This window comes from Mustelus asterias, chromosome 25 (genome assembly GCF_964213995.1).
Source record: "Mustelus asterias chromosome 25, sMusAst1.hap1.1, whole genome shotgun sequence".
Lineage (NCBI taxonomy): Eukaryota > Metazoa > Chordata > Chondrichthyes > Carcharhiniformes > Triakidae > Mustelus > Mustelus asterias.
The window spans coordinates 19386634-19405645 of record NC_135825.1 but is presented as its reverse complement, the minus strand read 5'-3'; the positions used below and the strand labels follow the sequence as shown (position 1 = coordinate 19405645).

The window sequence follows — 19012 nt, the reverse complement described above, 5'->3', positions numbered from 1 at the left end:
CGCAGACCAACTGCGAAACTCTGCCAAGCAGACGAGACAAAGGAACTACACCATCTACATGCACACCAAGAACAGGAAACTTTACCCATCACCACCAGCAGCAACCAAGCCTCCCCTGATACCACAGTAGAAAACAGTACCACTGCAGGGAAGTCCATTGTCAACTTGTCGGACTACACACTTCAGCCAGATGAAATCGAAGTTCTCAGCCGAGGGCTCAATTTCTGCCCCACCACTAAAATAGACTCCATCAGTCTCGCAGCAGACACAGAGAAATTAATCAGGTGAATGAGGCTGCGGGAGTTCTTCCACAAACCCCAAGAGGCCAACAGCGAACACAATGAGACAGCCAACGAACCGGAACAGAGAGATCCGCGGTGCAGCAACAGAAGAGGAAAGAGTCAAATTGGACTCCTCCGGAAGGCCGCTGCCCTCGACTTGACATGTATGCCCAAGCCGCCAGGAGGTGCGTCAATGCCAGATTAATCAGCCGCACTCACAAGACAGCCCCGAACATCACCCAAGCACGACACAACGCCATCCACGCTCTCAAGACCAACCGCAACATTGTCATCAAACCAGCAGACAAAGGAGGGGCCATTGTCATACTGAACAGAACGGATTACTGCAAAGAAGTGTACCGACAACTGAACAACAAGGAACACTACAGATAGTTACCCACAGATCCGACCAAAGAACACACCCGTCAACTCAACAGACTGATCAAGACCTTTGATCCGGACCTTCAGAGCACCCTCCGTGCTCTCATCCCACATACTCCCAGCGTTGGAGATCTCTACTGCCTCCCGAAGATACACAAGGCAAATACACCCGGCCGTCCCATTGTATCGGGCATTGGGACCCTGTGTGAGAACCTCTCCGGCTATGTCGAGGGCATCCTGAAACCCATTGTACAAAGAACCCCCAGCTTTTGTCACGACACTACGGACTTCCTACAGAAGCTCAGCACACATGCAGCAGTTGAACCAGGAGCACTCCTCGTCACAATGGATGTCTCAGCACTCTACACCAGCATCCCCCACGACGATGGCATTGCTGCAACTGCCTCAGTACTCAATGCCGACAACTGCCAGTTTCCAGATGCAATTTTACAACTCATCCGCTTCATCCTGGACCACAATGTCTTCACCTTCAACAACCAGTTCTTCATCCAGACACACGGAACAGCCATGGGGACCAAATTCGCACCTCAATATGCCAACATCTTCATGCACAGGTTCGAACAAGACCTCTTCACCGCACAGGACCTTCAACCGATGCTATACACTAGATACATCGATGACATTTTCTTCCTTTGGACTCATGGTGAACAATCACTGAAACAACTATATGATGACATCAACAAGTTCCATCCCGCCATCAGACTCACCATGGACTACTCTCCAGAATCAGTTGCATTCTTGGACACACGCATCTCCATCAAGGACGGTCACCTTAGCACTTCATTGTACCGCAAGCCTACAGATAACCTCACGATGCTCCACTTCTCCAGATTCCACCCTAAACACGTTAAAGAAGCCATCCCCTACGGACAAGCCCTCCGTATACACAGGATCTGCTCGGATGAGGAGGATCGCAAAGACACCTCCAGCCGCTGAAAGATGCCCTCATAAGAACAGGATATGGTGCTCAACTCATCGATCGACAGTTCCGACGCGCCACAGCGAAAAACCGCATCGACCACCTCAGAAGACAAACACGGGACACAGCGGACAGAGTACCCTTTGTCATCCAGTACTTCCCGGAGCGGAGAAGCTACGACATCTTCTCCGGAGCCTTCAACATGTCATTGATGAAGACGAACATCTCGCCAAGGCCATCCCCACTCCCCCACTTCTTGCCTTCAAACAACCACACAACCTCAAACAGACCATTGTCCGCAGCAAACTACCCAGCCTTCAGGAGAACAGTGATCACGACACCACACAACCCTGCCACAGCAACCTCTGCAAGACGTGCCGGATCATCGAAACGGATGCCATAATCTCACGTGAGAACACCATCCACCAGGTACACGGTACATACACTTGCAACTTGGCCAACGTTGTCTACCTGATACGCTGCAGGAAAGGATGTCCCGAGGCATGGTACACTGGGGAGACCATGCAGACGCTAAGACAACGGATGAATGAACACCGCTCGACAATCACCAGGTAAGACTGTTCTCTTCCTGTTGAGAAACACTTCAGCGGTCACGGGCATTCGGCCTCTGATCTTCGGGTAAGCGTTCTCCAAGGCAGCCTTCATGACACACAACAACGCAGAGTCGCTGAGCAGAGACTGAGAGCCAAGTTCCGCACACATGAGGATGGCCTCAACCGGGATCTTGGGTTCATGTCACACTATCTATAACCCCCACGACTTGCCTGGGTTTGCAAATTCTCACTAACTGTCCTGGCTGGAGACAATACACATCCCTTTAACCTGTGCTTAACCCTCTCTCCACTCACATTGTCTGTACCTTTAAGACTTGATTACCTGTAAAGACTCACATTCCAACCATTATTTTGTAAATTGAGTTTGTGTCTTTATATGCCCTGTTTGTGAATAGAACTCCTGATGAAGGGGCAGCGCTCTGAAAGCTAGTGGCTTGTGCTACCAAATAAACCTGTTGGACTTTAACCTGGTGTTGTGAGACTTCTTACTGTGTTTACCCCAGTCCAACGCTGGCATCTCCACATCATAAAAAACCTGCCTCATACATTTCCTTTAAATCTTGCCCCTCGCACTTTAAACCTATGCCCCTGGTAATTGACTCTTCCACCCTGGGAAAAAGTTTCTGACTATCCACTCTGTCCATGCCTCTCATAATCTTGTAGACTTCTATCAGGTCGCCCCTCAACCTCCGTAGTTCCAGTGAGAACAAACCAAGTTTCTCCAACCTCTCCTCATAGCTAATCCCTCCATACCAGGCAACATCCTGGTAAATCTTTTCTGTATCCTCTCCAAAGCCTCCACATCCTTCTGGTAGTGTGGCGACCAGAATGGAACACTATATTCCAGCCTAACTAAAATTCTATAAAGCTGCAACATGACTTGCCAATTTTTAAACTCAATGCCCCGGCTGATGAAGGCAAGCATGCCGTCTGCCTTCTTGACTACCTTCTCCACCTGTGTTGCCACTTTCAGTGGCCTGTGTATCTGTACACCCAGATCCCTTTGCCTATCAATACTCTTAAGGGTTCTGCCATTTACTGTATATTTTCTATCTTTATTCAACCTTCCAAAATGGATTACCTCACATTTGTCCGGATTAAACTCCATCTGCCATCTTTCCACCCAAGTCTCCAACCGATCTATATCCTGCTGTGTCCTCTGATGGTCCTCATCACTATCCGCAAATCCACCAACCTTTGTGTCGTCCGCAAACTTACTAATCAAACCAGTTACATTTCCTCCAAATCATTTATATATATTACAAACAGCAAAGGTCCCAGCACTGATCCCTGAGGAATGCCACTCATCACAGCCCTCCATTCAGAAACGCACCGTTCCACTGCTACCTTTGACCAAACCAGTTTTATATCCACCTTGCCAGCTCATCTCTGATCCCATGCGACTTCACCTTCTGCACCAGTCTGCCATGAGGGACCTTGTCAAAGGCCTTACTGAAGTCCATGTAGACAACATACACTGCCCTACCCTCATCAATCATCTTCGTCACTTCCTTGAAAAACTCGATCAAGTTAGTGAGACACGACCTCCCCTTCACAAAACCATGTTGCCTTTCGCTAATATGTCCATTTATTTCCAAGTGGGAGTAAATCCTGTCTCGAAGAATCCTCTCCAATAATTTCCTTACCACTGATGTAAGGCTCACCGGCCTGTAATTACCTGGATTACTCTTGCTACCCTTCTTAAACAAAGCAACAACATTGGCTATTCTCCAATCCTCTGGGACCTCTTCCTAGATGAGTGCAGCTCCAACAACACTTAAGAAACTCAACACCATCCAGAACAACTTGATTGGCACCCCTTCCACAAATATTCACTCCCTCCACCACCAAGGCACAATAACAGCAGTGAGTACCATCTACAAGGTGCATTGCAGGAATGCATCAAGGTTCCTTACAGAGCACTTTCCATTCCCATGACCACTGCCATCTAGATAGACAAGGATAGCAGATTCATGGGAACCACACCGCCTGGAAGTTCCCTTCCAAGCACCTCGCCATCTTTACTTGGAAATATATCACCATTGCTTCACTGTCCCTGGGTCAAAATTATAGAACTCCCTCCCTGACAGCACTGTGGGTGTACCTACACCACATGGGCTACAGTAGTTAAAGAAGGCAGCGCATCACCACCTTCTCAACGGAAATTAGAGCTGGGCAATGAATGTTGTCCTCGCCGACGAAGCCCACATCCCATGGATGAATAAAAATTCCCAATGTAAAAAGTTTCAGCCATTCCCATTTCAATGTACTAGCAATATCTTAACAACAATGTCACTTTGCTGAACAAATTGTCTCCCTTCTTCAGATATTTCCATAAAGCATTGACCAATCGAATTGGGCAAAGAAATTGTGTACAGAAACTCTCTTTCACTTTGGGTTCTTGTGATAGAGCTTCTATTATCCAGCAACTACACTGTGTCTCAGTCGACACATTCCATTGACTCCTGGATAAGCAGCTAGATTTAGCATGTTAAGAGAGATGAAGCAATCAATCAGACAAGGGGAGCTGTTCCACCCTTTCGTTCCTGTCACTGACTGGGAACAGTGCTGGTTAAAGGTATTGAGAAAGCAGCAAGCCGGATCATGCTGACAGAAGGTAGCAATGAGGCTAAAAGAGGAAGTGGTTATAACGGCAGAATATTCAATCTCATTGGATTACGTTGGATATACAGCATAGAAACAGACCATTAGGTTAAAATTGTCCACATCGATGCTCATCCTCCAAAAGCCTCCTCCCATCTTTCCTCTCCTAAATCAATCATCACAATCCTCTATTCCCTTCTCCCTCATGAACTTGTCTAATCTCCCCTTAAAGACATCTATACAATTCTCTTCAGCCACTTCCTGTGGTAGCGAGTTCCGCATTCTGGAGAGATCATAGAATCCCTACAGTGCAGAAGGAGGCCATTTGGCCCATTGAGTCTGCACCGACCACAATTCCACCCAGGCCCTATCCTCATAACCCCACATATTTATAAGAACATTAAGAACATAAGAACTGAGCAGGAGTAGGCCATCTGGCCTCTTGAGCCGGCTCCACCATTCAATAAGATCATGGCTGATCTTTTCATGGACTCAGCTTCACTTATCCGCCTGTTCACCATAACCCTTAATAACCCTTTACTGTTCAGAAATTTATCTATCCTTGCCTTAAAAACATTCAATGAGGTAGCCTCAACTGCTTCACTGGGCAGCGAATTCCACTGATTCACAACCCTTTGTGTGAAGAAGTTCCTCCTCAACTCAGTCCTAAATCTGCTTCCCCTTATTATGAGGCTATGCCCCCTAGTTCTAATTTCACCTGCCAGTGGAAACAATTTCCCAGCTTCTATCTTATCTAATCCCTTCATAATCTTATATGTTTCTATAAGATCTCCCTCATTCTTCTGAATTCCAATGAGTCCCAGTCTACTCAATCTCTCTTCATAAGCCAACCCTCTCAACCTAGTGAATCTCCTCTGCACCCCCTCCAGTGCCAGTATATCCCTTCTCACCATACTTTGGCTAACAAAGTTTCTTCTGAATTCCCAACTGCGTTTCTTGGTGATTATCTTATATTAATGGCCTCTAGATATGCTCTTCCTCACAAGAGGAACCGCTGGAATTCTCCGGTCTTGTATGCCCTGCTACCACTGCCAGCGGGAATGGAGAATTTGGCGCCCAGCCAAATCTCCATTCACAGCATCGGGACTGGAGAATCCCAGCCACGGGCAAGGTCAAAGAATCCCGGCCACAATCTCTGTATCACCTCTCGCAAAATCTTGCGTGTAATTTTAAAGACCTCTATTCGCTCAGCCCCACAGCCTTCTTTCTCAAGAGTGAAGTGACCCAGCTTGATATGTGCTCACACATTTTTATATCATCCTCATAAATCTTCCTTTTTTTATAATCTGGTGACCAGGATTTACACGGAGTACTCTGAAGTGTAGTCTAACTAATCCAAACCATCGCCTTTCAACTTTTCATTTTACTGCAATTTTGGGTTTTGCGTAAAGGAATACAAGGTACTCACTCTCCAAGTTGAGCCCATAATGCCAGAGCCACTCGAAGTAGCACCTCTGACCCTTCAAAAAAGACTGCATCCCAAACCCGGAGGATGGTCTCTTTGGGAAAACAGGAAGTGAAGAGAGTCAGGAACCACTGCATGGTGACGACACTGGTAAGCGGCAGCATGTATCTCCCTGTTTGGGAACAAAATTGATGGTTTTGAAATGTATTTTACCAGCACAGGTATATCTCTTTAAACAACGATAGCATCAAGCTAGAGGGTGGTGTTTCTTCTCATCCTGTTTTACACTTGTTGCAAATTCAGAAACCACAGAACTTTTATTTTTCTTTACTCTTTTATAGGATGTGGGCATCGCTGGTAAGGCCAGCACTTGTTGCCCAGCCCAAACTGCACTTGAACCGAATAGCTTGCTAGGCCATATCAGAGGGAAGTTAAAAGTCACATGTAGGCCAGGTCAGGTAAGGACAGCAGATTTCCTTCCCTATAAGAGATTAGTGAACCAGATGGGTTTTTCCAACAAATTATTGATAGTTTCATGGTCACTATTACTGAGATGAGCTGTTAATTCCACATCGTATTAATTGAATTTAAGTTCCATCAGCTGCCAAGGTGAGATTTGAACCCATGTCCCCACGGCATCGGTTGGGACCTCTGGGTTATTAGTTGAATTCCATTACCACTATGCCATTGTCTCCTGAAGAAACAGACCAATCTTGCAGCAAACTAGTCATGTCTCGTAATTCCAGCATTTCAGTCTATCCTTTTGTGATGTGTTGGAATGATTCACCACATCAAAGAATCAGTATAAGTATGTGCTGTTCCTATCCATTGCTACAGATTAGGGTTTGGGTACACAATGTTAGCAATGCCACACAAAAGCTTGTGGGCAATTCAGTCCCATTCCCGACTCCCCCTTTTTTCATAAAGTGGCAGTACAAGACTCGGTCAGAAATGAATCTGGTTTTGGATGTCCATCCAGCTACATTCACAGTGGAGAAGGATTGGATGGAACGAGAACATTTGTGGCAGGATTTTTTTTATTTATTAGTGTCACGAGTTAGCTTACATTAACACTGCAATGAAGTTACTGTGAAAATCCCCTGGTCGCCACACTCCAGTGCCTGTTCGGGTACACTGAGGGAGAATTTAGCACGGCCAATGCACCTAACCTGCACGTCTTTCGGACTGTGGGAGGAAACTGGAGCACCCGGAGGAAACCGGAGCACCCGGAGGAAACCCATGCAGACACGGGAGGAATGTGCATGCTCCACACAGACGATCACCCAAGCCAGGAATTGAACCCAGGTCCGTGGCGCCGTGAGGCAGCAGTGCTAACCACTGTGTCATTGTGCCGGCCCTGTGTGGGGGATGGACGGTTACAAGGAAAAATGATGAGAAGAAAAGAATGCAGTGGCTAGAATGTTAGCGCCATTCACGCCGGCCGATTTCTCCATCCCACTGCAGTGAACGGAGGCTTGGCTGGGCGCCAAATTCTCCGATCTCACTGCAGCGGGAACATGGCATGAAAGGCTGGTAAGATCGCACCCACTATATCTAATTTTGAAATAATTTCTACAGGAAAAAAAAATCAGCTTTAAAAGAAAAAAGATTTGCATTCAACCACCAGATGTCCCAAAGCACTCTGACGAAGGGTCATCCAGACTTGAAACGTTGGCTCTATTCTCTCTCCACAGATGCTGTCAGACCTGCTGAGATTCTCTAGCATTTTCTGTTTTTGTTTTGAATTCCAGCATCCGCAATATTTTGCCTTTGTCCCAAAGCACTTTCCAACCAATGAAGTATAGTCATTGTTGTAAGGTAGCAATATTTGTATTCTCTCATGGGGGTGCAGGTGTCGCTGTCAAGGCCAACATTTGTTGCCCATTGCTAATTGTCCTCGAGTAGGTTGTGGTGATGTACCCATTTTATGCATGGCAGTCCACCTAATGCCTGTAAACCCACAGTGCTAGCTAGCTGTTTGGCTGAACTGAGTAGCTTGCACGGACATTTTGAAGGACCAGTTAAAGAGTCAACCACATTGCTGTGGGTCTGAAGCCACATTACAGCCAAAACTAGGTGAGGATGACAGATTTCTTCGCTAAAAGATGTTAGTGATGGGTTTTTACAACAATTAATGGCGGTTGCATGGTACCATTACTGAGACTTCTTTTATTAATTAAACTTAAATTCCAGCAGCAGCTATGGTGGGATTTGAACCCATGTTCACCACGGGGATTGGCGGGGTAAATACGTAGGGGTACGGGGATAGGGCCTGGGTAAGATGCTCTGTCGGACAGTCGGTGCAGACTCAATGGGCCAAACAGCCTCCTTCTGCAATGCAGGGCTTTTATGATTGTGATATATGATTCCACTGTTCTGCAAGGAATCAAAATACAAGTGGAACCTGAAAAGCATGCAACTCCTTCGCCAAGAAGTCATCAGCCTGAATCAGGATTTCTATAAACTACAGATAAAACAGTAAGTCTTTGAGCCAGAGCTCATGCAATCAATCATTCAGTGAAGGCCATGGAGAAACTGTGCTGTCACAGAGACACTGAGCAGAGACTTGATGCTCATGCACATTCCCTGAGGAGTGCTGAACAGCTGCAAGTTAACTACCAAAACTGCACTGGCTTCGCCCAGGATTGGCAGCGGGAATATAAAGTGAAGGTTATAAAAGTATGGGGAAATATTTGGATTCAATGCTGCTAAACTCTACCCCCAGAAGAGTCATCACCTTCAAAAAATGAGGCCAAGGGCAATTTTATGAGTACCGTGCTTAGCAGAACTGAAGGCATACAAATTAATATGCTGAAAGAAAAACTAAAAATCTTGTTGGATCTGAACTTAGAAATCTAAATGTGTTGACAGGATTTGGACTCATCCTCATACTCTCCAGTGGCCTTTATTGCGAGACTTTTGGAGTATCAAAAACAGGGAAGTCTCACTACAATTGCACACAGCATCAGTGAGACCACATCTGGAATACTGTATACGGTATTGGACTCCTTACTTGAGGGATATATTTGCACTGTAAGCAGTTCAGAGAAGGTTCACTAGGCCTATTTCTGGAATGATGAAGTTGTCTAATGAGGAAACATTGAGCAGATTGGCTTAGTAGTAGGGTCCAGTACATCTAAGGCTAGTACTGGATGTAAGAAGGCACATGATCCATAGTTAAGGTAAGTCTAGAGATGGACTGAGATGCGTAAAGACCTACACTGCAGTCAGCTCTAGACCTTCATCCTCCACTGTATAGTCATCAGTTGTTAATTAAGACTTGCTGTTAATATACTCTTGACTGTGAAGCCTATTTCATGGTATCTGAAGAAGGGTTCTTCAATTGGGACCGTATTCATTGGGGTTTAGAAGAATGAGAGGCGATCTTATTGAAACATATAAGATTCTGAAGAAGCTCGATAAGTGTTAAGAACCCTGATGTTAGACACGGGGGCATCTCAAACCCAGAAGGGTAACTCGGAACACTGGTTCTTAAGAGTATTTTTTTCAATTTGGCATAATGTGAGGACAGATATGCAAGGCGGTGAGGGGAAAGTCCAGTCTTGTTGTAACCACTCAAATGAAAAAATGTTTATTAACATGTAAAACATTCCTGAACTCTGAGAAATGTCCCTTGTCCCAAAACAATCACTGCGTACAGCATAACTCAATGAGCTAAATCCAACAAATAGTTACCACCCACAGCCCAGAATTCTGCTTTGGGAGAGCTCTGCTTTCCAGCTGGATGTGACTGTGATTGTAACTGCTTTCCAAATGTTTCTCTTCTTTCTCCATTCCCCCCTCTCCTCTCAGTACAGATATACCTTATTTCCTTTTTAATCTCCTCCTATCTAAACGACTCATCTTAGAAGCCAGGCTTTTAGCATATGTGTGTGAACCGTATTCTCATGTCGCCACTTTGAACTAATCTCTTCTGCAATTTTAACACTCAATTTATATACTTCCATTGTTACCCACTTCATTTAATCAAAGATCTGTTTACCTTGCTTCTCACCTAATTTGTATATCAAAACCCCTTCAGATGGCTGCATTCTTATCAATTTCTCTTTCATCCCATTCTTTAAAGTTTATTTTATCCAAGCTTCTTTAATCTTTATTTTATCCCATTCTTAAACCTTTACCTTATTCTAACTCTTTTTTTTAAATATACTTTTCCAATTCAATCAAATCAAATCCAATTCAGAGTCTCAACAAGTTGAGACATTTCCGATCCAGGCTGACAAGACAGGGCAAGCGACCAAACCACCCTGTCCTGGGCCTGATCTACATGAGCCAAGCTGATTGGAGAAGGGGGAGGTTCCTCCTCCAAGACTTGGGCTCATTTGCATCTTAGCCAAAAGGCCGAGATGCCGCTTTAAAAAATTGCTTCATATGAAACATATGAAGCTTCAATGTAACCCAATGACCTCAACCAAGTGCAGCATCCTCTCCATACTACACTTGATCTTAGCCAAAAGGCCGAGAAGCGAAGCGATTATTCTAACTCTTGACATAGAGTAGATACTGAGAGGAAGCTCCCCGTCGTGGAAGAATCTAGAACTAGGGGGTACCGTTTAAAAATAAGGGATCTACCATTTAAGATGGAGATGAGAAGAAATTTCTTCCCACAGAGGATTGTTCTAGGTGCCAGAAGGGGACGAGACTGAAAGTCCAGGCTATACCATATTGCTCCTGTGCCAACAGGTCGGTGATAAAAAACAAAGAGGTATTGTTTCAACCTTGCAAACAGTACATTGTACAATGAAGGCTAAGGCGTGGAGAGAAAGTTCAAGTTAAGAATAGTGAAGGGGCTTGTGGAGAAATATAAAGATGAACACAAACTGGAACCATGTTATATTGAACCAAATTCTGTTGATATATGGGTCCCTGCACATAAGGTCAGCATTCTTTCCTTACCAAATTTCCCCTCTTCTTGCTTAAAGGTGCTGACTTAACAGGAGTTCCCTGGTATCTTGTCCAAGTTGATGTTGCTGAGATGTGAGTCTACGGTGAAGTTGGGCAAACCATTCCATTGTTGAGGGTATAACACCTATCTAAACCTTCATCCAATATCCCCACATTTCACTTTTCAGTGTAGGTACAAGGTAACAATCTGGAGAGAGGACTGTTGTTGGTTGGTAACCCCCTCCACAACCCTCACCCCACCCTTACTGATCCGAGGCATTGAGACCACAGCAACCCTGAGATTGAGGGCAGGATTTCTGAATCCTGCCGTAAGGCTGAACTGGGGATTAAAAGCTCTCACTATGTGAGAAACAATGTGGGACTATGTACAGTACCACTATGTGAATTACTAAATTCACTCAACATAGTCCCACTCTGTTTCAATCATCATGACAGCTTTTCACAATGTGATTTTTCCTTGGGGCAGCCAATTAATGGCCAGAGGGTGGGTTCACCGCCAATTAAGGTCAATGGGCAAATTCTTGAAATGGCAGTGCCAATCAGAGGCCTTCCAGCTTGAAAGGAGCAGGGGGCTGCCTCAGAGGGTGCCAGGCTGGCAGGGCCTTTAAGCCCTCCTGGAATGCTGGTCCTTCTGATCTGCTGTTGGGAGGCCGCCTCCAGGCACCTAAATTAGAAACAGCACACAGTGAAATGTGAGGAATGTACATAGTTTGTTGAAAAACTGAACTGTAATGTCTCGGAACTGAGCAACGTAAAATATTGAAGTTAAGGAAATTGTAAATATGACTGTTTTTGCACTGTCTGTAATGATTGAAAATGTCGTTTCTGTAATGGTTTATTTCAGAATATTTATGAATAAAGTATATGTTTGAAATAAAAAAAATTAGCCCCTGCAGCCTGGAGGAAGCTGGAGGCCAACTCAGAAATCCCAACTGGCCTTTAATTGCTGCTAATAGGTTCTTAATGACCTGCTCGGCCACTCGCTGCAACACTGTCCCTTTATCCTGCCATGCAGATTCAAGCCCCAACTAAGTCAGCACTGGTGAAGGATAAGCTTGGGCCCTTACTGGGCTTTACAACTATGTCCTGCACTATGCAGGTAAGGTATCATTGCCCAAAAATCCAACGTCATCAGTAACGGGAAGAAGGGAACATAATGGTGACGGCACTGGACTGGTAACCAGAGGCCCATGATAATGCTCTGGGGTCATGGGTTCAAATCTCACCATGGCAGCTGGTAGAATTTAAACTCAAATTAATAAATCTGCAAATATAAAGATAGCAGGTGACACAGTGATTAGTACTGCTGCCTCAAAGCACCAGGGACCCGGGTTCAACTCTGGCTTGGGTCACTGTCTGTGTGGAGTTTGCATGTTCTCCCCATGTCTGTGTGGGTTTCCTCTGGGTGCTCCAGTTTCCTCCCACAGTCCAAAGATATGCAGGTTAGGTGAATTGGCCATGCTAAATTTTCCCTCAGTGTACTTAAATAGGCGCCAGAGTGTGGCGACTAGGGGATTTTCACAGTAACGTCATTGCAGTGTAAGCCTACTTGTGACACTAATAAATAAACTTTAACTTTAGTTGCAGTAATGGCGAATATGGCAACGAACATCAATTATTGTTAAAAACCCATCTGGATCACTAATGCCTTTTTTGGAAGCAAATCTGTTGTTCTTACCTGGTGTGGCCTACATGTGACTCCGGACCCACTCTCAACTACCCTCTGAAATGGCCTAGAAAGCCAGTCAGTTCAAGAGCAATTAGAGATGGACAAAATGCTGGCCGTGCCAGTGATGTCCACATCCATGACAGAACAAAAATAGATGCTTTAAGTGAATTTAAATATCGCCTGCTACGTATCATAATCATATGTCAAAGTTTGCACAATGAAACAGCCTGTTCAACTAAAAACACCATGTTTTCCAATTAATCATTCTGATAGGTTTTATATAACAAAGACAATACTGCATTTCTTTTCTCAGAACCTACCATCATTGCCTTTCTTGGCTGCTGTGCAAAGACGGTCCAGATGTTGGGAAAGTTCGGGAAGCTTGATTTGTAACAGGTCATGGAAGACTGCAACGTCAACAGTCAAAGCACTGAGATTGTTAGCAAAATAATTGTCTGGAAGAACTCTGTCGAGTAGATAGACTAGGACCTTGGAGGAAAAATGAAATGAAAAAAAAAGCATAAGACAAGAGTTAATACTAAAAATGAAATCTTTCCCATACAGGTGTGTGAATACAGTACAGAATGATTTTAAAGCTTAAATGCAGCATTGTGTTCTCCAGAAAGTCAAGTGCACCAGAAGAGAGCGTTGGAAATTTGTGCTGTCACCGATGTAATTGTTAAGTTTCCGTGAGGCGGCATGGTGGTACAGAGGTTAGCACTACTGCCTCACAGCGCCAGGGACCTGGGTTCGATTCCCAGCTTGGGTCACTGTCTGTGGAGTCTGCACATTCTCCCCATGTCTGCGTGGGTTTCCTCTGAGTGCTCCAGTTTCCTCTCACAGTCCAAAGCTGTGTGGGTTAGATGGATTGGCCATGCTAAATTGAGCCTTAGTGTCAGGGGAACTAGCTAGGGTAAATGCATAGGGTTATGGGGATAAGGTCTGGGTGGGATTGTGGTTGGTGCAGACTCAATAGGCCGAATGGCCTCTTCCTGTACTGTAGGATTCTATGATCTTTCTAACACAACCGCACTGTGTGAGGGGAATGTGTTTTTTCTGTCCACTCGTCTCCTGAAAGGGGGACAGTTCCAGAGGCTTTGCCCAGTAGCCATTCTTCATTGTGTGAACCTCAGCAATGTGTCACCAGCCCACTAAAATGTGGACAGCTTCAAAGCTGTGCCCTTTTCAAAGCTCAAAGCCATGCACTTTCCAGGGAGAGTTATACTAGATAATGATTAGAAGTGGGAATCTCATCTGACATTCTGGGAGGAAATTCAACTTTGGACTAACTGTATAATGATTCATCTATCCTTTACTGTAAAGGATTCTGTGGGGCTCAACTAACACTCCATACCACAGAATCCCTACAGAGTAGAACCAGGCCATTCAGCCCATCAAGGTTGCACTGACTTTTTAAAAGAGCATCCCACCAAGGCCCTTCCCTCCGCCCCTATCTCCATTATCCCATGCATTTACCATGGCTAATCCCTCTAACCTACAAAACTTTAGACATTGGGGCAACTTAGCATAGCTAATCCACCGAACCTGCACATTTTTTGGACAGTGAGAGGAAACCGGAGCTGCTGGAGGAAACCGAGGCAGACACGAGGAGAATGTGCAAACTCCATACAAACAGTGTGGAATTAATCGGGAATCAAACCAGGATCCTTCAATCGGTACGGTTTAGTACACATTGAGCACTGCCTTTTCCATTAGTGCCATATTTTAGGACATGGCGAAAAACAGAAACCGCCATTGCAATGTACCCGGCAATGCTGAGCTGTGCAATCATACATCAGTTTAGCAGCCAGTAGATATGTCATCGCTAACCATAATGTGTCTGTTTCTGTGCCTTTGTCCACTAGACTGCTGGAGGCAAGAAAGGATGAGCAGGAGAAGGTCACACAGCCCCTCGCTCCGCCATTCAATAAATTAAGTGCCTAAACGTCGACATGAAATCCATTTCCCTATCCTACCCCCATATCCTTTTAACTATTTTGGGTGGCACGGTAGCACAGTGGTTAGCACTGCTGCTTCACAGCTCCAGGGACCTGGGTTCGATCCCCGGCTTGGGTCACTGTCTGTGTGGAGTTTGCACATTCTCCTAGTGTCTGCGTGGGTTTCCTCCGGGTGCTCCGGTTTCTTCCCACAGTCCAAACATTTGTGGGTTAGGTTGATTGGCCATGCTAAAATTGCCCCTCAAGTGTCCTGAGATGCGTAGGTTAGAGGGATTAGCGGGTAAATGTGTAGCGATATGGGGGTAGGGTCTGGGTGGGATTGTGGTCAGTGCAGACTCGATGGGCCGAATGGCCTCTTTCTGCACTGTAGGGTTTCTATGATATTCCCTAAAATCAATTGATTTCAGTCTTGGATATCATCATTGACTGAGCATCCACTGTCCATTTGGGTAGAGAAGGCCAATGATTTGTAAGAAAATGCTGTTGCAAATCTTGTTGCCTTCACCGCGAAATACACTTTTATTGATAAACCAGATGTGAGATTTGGTCATTAAAATCGAATAAGACTGACGTTATGTGGCTCAGTGAGGTAGATATTCACTCTGAGCGGCTCCTAGCAACATGCAAACTACATCAGCGATGAGCCGGGAGTAGGTCACTTGCCCACCCTCATCAGTCTGGGGATGTGTAGACATGATGGGCCAAAGGGCCTCTTTCTGTGCTGTAGAACTCGATAACTCTAAAATAAAATGGCGGATGGAAGGCAGATGGGAAAACAGAACACTGGCCAAAAAAAAACATCTGCCGTCTTATAATAAGAGATGTAAGACCACAGGCGTGAAATTCTTCCTCTGTTTCTACAAAGTACAAATAAATCCTGAAGAACATGAAACTGGTTTATGAGAAAATGTTCTGCTCAAATCAAGACTTCTCTTACACGGCAGATAAAACAGGCAATTTGCAAATCACTGAACCACAGCCACACAGTACCTCAGCTGAAGCATAATATATATATTTCTATTTCACACAAAGTAATTAGACTGATGAAATAAGTTCATTTCTCTGCTTCTGGTAGTGGATTTACTGGGGCCAATTTCCATCTCGCTATTATTCTATTTGCGGCTAAAAACAGCTGGTGGCCTAGTGGTAATGTCACTGCACTAGAAATCCAGAAGTCAACGCTCTGGGGTTAATGGGTTCAAATCCCACCAAGGCAGGGCTGGTGGAATTTAAAATTCAATTAATAAATCTGGAATATAAACCCATTACAATAACATTGGTAATGGGGAGGCTGACATGAGGCGGGATTTTGGTTTGACAGTAGCGGGGGACGCAGGTCATGTTGGCGGCATCTGGAGATGAGAAACATCTGCCGGAGAACATCATCGACGGTGAACAGCCCTGAGTATTGAGAAAAAAGTGTTGCAAGAGAAACAGTAAATTTTGAGCCTTTAACTCAGTGGTCTCCAAATAGTCGATATCGATCAACAGCTCAATCCTGGAGTCACAGAAGGTGGATGGTCATTGGTTGCAGAACTGCGTGGAACTCAGGCTTCTCGTGATGACGAGCAAATCAGCTCATTGGCTGCTGAATTGTAGGCGACAAAATGTGGACTAAGCTGGGTGAAGAGAAAAAGATGAGCAAAGAGCCGGGGGACCTCCAAGAGGGAAAAAACCTACCTTTCCACCAGGAAGGGAAAGTGAATTTCTTTTTACGAATATCAAAGACAAGACCATTTGTCTCATTTATCAACAGAGTCTCGTGTAAAAGAGGTAATTTAGAGCGGCATCACAAGGCCATGCATGCAGAATTTCAAGAATATTCCCCTTTAAACAGCACCATTCGGACAAAGAAAGTTGGGCTTTTAAAGGGAATGTTGCAAGCTCAACAGTCGCGCTTTTCAAAAGCTGTGGCTAAAGGCACGGTGAGCAAAAAGGCATCTTGTCGCACTAGCCAAGTGTTGACAATACAAGAAACAGTTCACTGATGGCAAAGTTATCAAGGAGGCTATGGTGGCTGCTGCCGACACCTTGTTCAATGACTTCAAATACAATGATGAAATTTTGGCAGCCGCTTGGTGCTTTAACAGTAGCCATGATGTGGAGATGCCAGCATTGGACTGGGGTAAACACAGTAGGAAGTCTCACAACACCAGGTTAAAGTCCAACAGGTTTATTTGGTAGCACAAGCCGCTAGCTTTCGGAGCGCTGATCCTTCATCAGGTAAGTCAATACCTGATGAAGGAGCAGCGCTCCGAAAGCTGGTGGCTTGTGCTACCAAATAAACCTGTTGGACTTTAACCTGGTGTTGTGAGACTTCCTACTGGCTTTACCAGTAGCCAAAAGGATGGAATTATTGTCTGATGACGTGTCTCAGCAAATACACCAAGACTTATTAGGCTGTGAATGTCTCTCACTGCAGTTTGATGAGTCAGTAGACATCACGGATACGGCCCAGCTGATTGAATACCATGTGAACAGAAACAAAGATGCAACAACAAAAGAGGACTTCCTCACTCCTTTGCCACACAAAGTGGGGACAAAAGGTGAGGATGTCCACAACGAATTTTTAAAAATGTGACTGAGAAAAATATTCCGATCAAAAAACTGGTTTCAATCTCAGTTGATGGTGCACCGTCAATGCTAAGTGTAAATGCAGGCTTTGTTGCACTTTGCAGAAATAATCCTGAATTCCCTATCTTTGTCATTTACCTCTTGTTGTCCACCAACAAGCGCTAGCGAGCACGGTTATTGACTTCTCATGTAATGACAATTGTTGTCAAGATCGTCAACTCAATTCGTGATGGAGCCCTGCAACATGGCTTGTTCAAATTGTTACTCGATGAGCTTGATGCCACCGATGGTGAGCTAATCCTTCATGCAGATGTGAGGTGGAAAGACCTCCAGTGATTGTTAGATCTTCTCCCTGAAATTGTCCCCTTTCTTAAATCAAGAAATGAGGTGTGCAGCGAGCTGTCAGATAATGCATGGTTGCTAGACTTGGCATTTCTTATGGACAAAAGCACAACATTGAATGAGCTGAACCAGAGGAGAGACGGAGACATGTCACACATGATCAGTGCAGTGAAGTGTTCAAGTTGAAACTGGGCCTGTGGTCCTCCCCGTTAAAGGCCAAAATTACCGAGTGCTTCCCAAATCTGGAGAAAATCCACCAACAGGTCAAACAGAAAGGGGTCCATCCAAACCAATTCTGTGACCACCTGCACACATTGGAAAAGGAATTCAATGAATGATTTCAGGAGTTAGACAAGATGGGACAAATCATTATATTTGTCTCAAATCCTTTTCTTCAAGTGGAAATTGGAGTACTGACAGCAACATTTCAGCAGGCGATTGAACAAAGCAGTGGACTTGACATGGAAATAATCACCATGCAAAATGACATGGAGTTGATAGCCAGGCGAAGGGAGAAAAACTTTGGAGAGTTGTAAACAGAGAGAAGAACCCTCTTCTGACATCATGTGCACTCAAGGTGAAGGCCAACTTTGGTTCCACATACCTCATGAGGTGGCTTTTTCCCAGATGAAAATCATCAAGTGCATGTATCGCACTCGTCTCACTGACGCCCATTTTATGGAGTGTATTCTGGTGGACTGGATGAAACTGACTATCTCAAACTATGACCCAGACTTCACAGCACTCACAGACAGGGTGCAAGCACAGATGTCACACTAAGAATAGGTGAGCGCTATGCATAAGGGCATTTTGGGGAGTTTTATTAAGTTTGAATTTTTAAGAATCAATCTCATGCTGCATTTTGATGCTAAAAGTGATGTGCTTAGAAAGGTTGGAGACCACTGCTTTAACTAAGCGTGAACTGAACACTCTGAGCAACAGCTTCAGATAGAGGGATTTACACAGGATGGAACCGATGCTACACACCTACCATTTGTCATAAAATCTGGGTTTGATCACTTTGTGTCAGTACTCAAGGTTACAGTGAGAGTCTACGCAGCACAACTGTTGAAGAACAAGATTTTCAAACACTGAGGCTGCACAATGTTACTGGTATAAATATTTTGGCAGTACTTGTAATAAAGCATAATTATTGAGCCATATGAATACATTTTTTGTTTTTGCTGAAAAGAAACAGGGCTATGGGGGGGGGGGGGCAAAACAGCAGGTAGAAAGATTATTCATCAATTCACCACTGAAATTTCAACCAGAACCAGATGGAGGCTTCATTCATTTATGTAAATTAGGATTATATTTGGGTCGCCAGACTCCAATA

At 44.8% G+C, this 19012-nt stretch overlaps 1 protein-coding gene and 1 non-coding gene across 2 annotated transcripts in view; both read right to left on the bottom strand.

The window, feature by feature from the left end:
* LOC144479253 (TBC1 domain family member 30-like) overlaps window positions 1–19012 on the bottom strand; it is a 95596-nt gene that overhangs the window by 21591 nt on the left and 54993 nt on the right. Inside the window, exons 6-7 of the mRNA XM_078197924.1 lie at window positions 13123–13291; window positions 6211–6379 (exon numbers count right to left, since the gene is read on the bottom strand). Coding sequence (XP_078054050.1) covers window positions 6211–6379; window positions 13123–13291 — 338 coding nt within the window. The remainder of the gene's footprint in view (window positions 1–6210; window positions 6380–13122; window positions 13292–19012) is intronic.
* Window positions 10503–10698, bottom strand: LOC144479328 (U2 spliceosomal RNA). Its single transcript, XR_013495514.1, has one exon. It is a non-coding gene; the product is annotated as a U2 spliceosomal RNA (small nuclear RNA).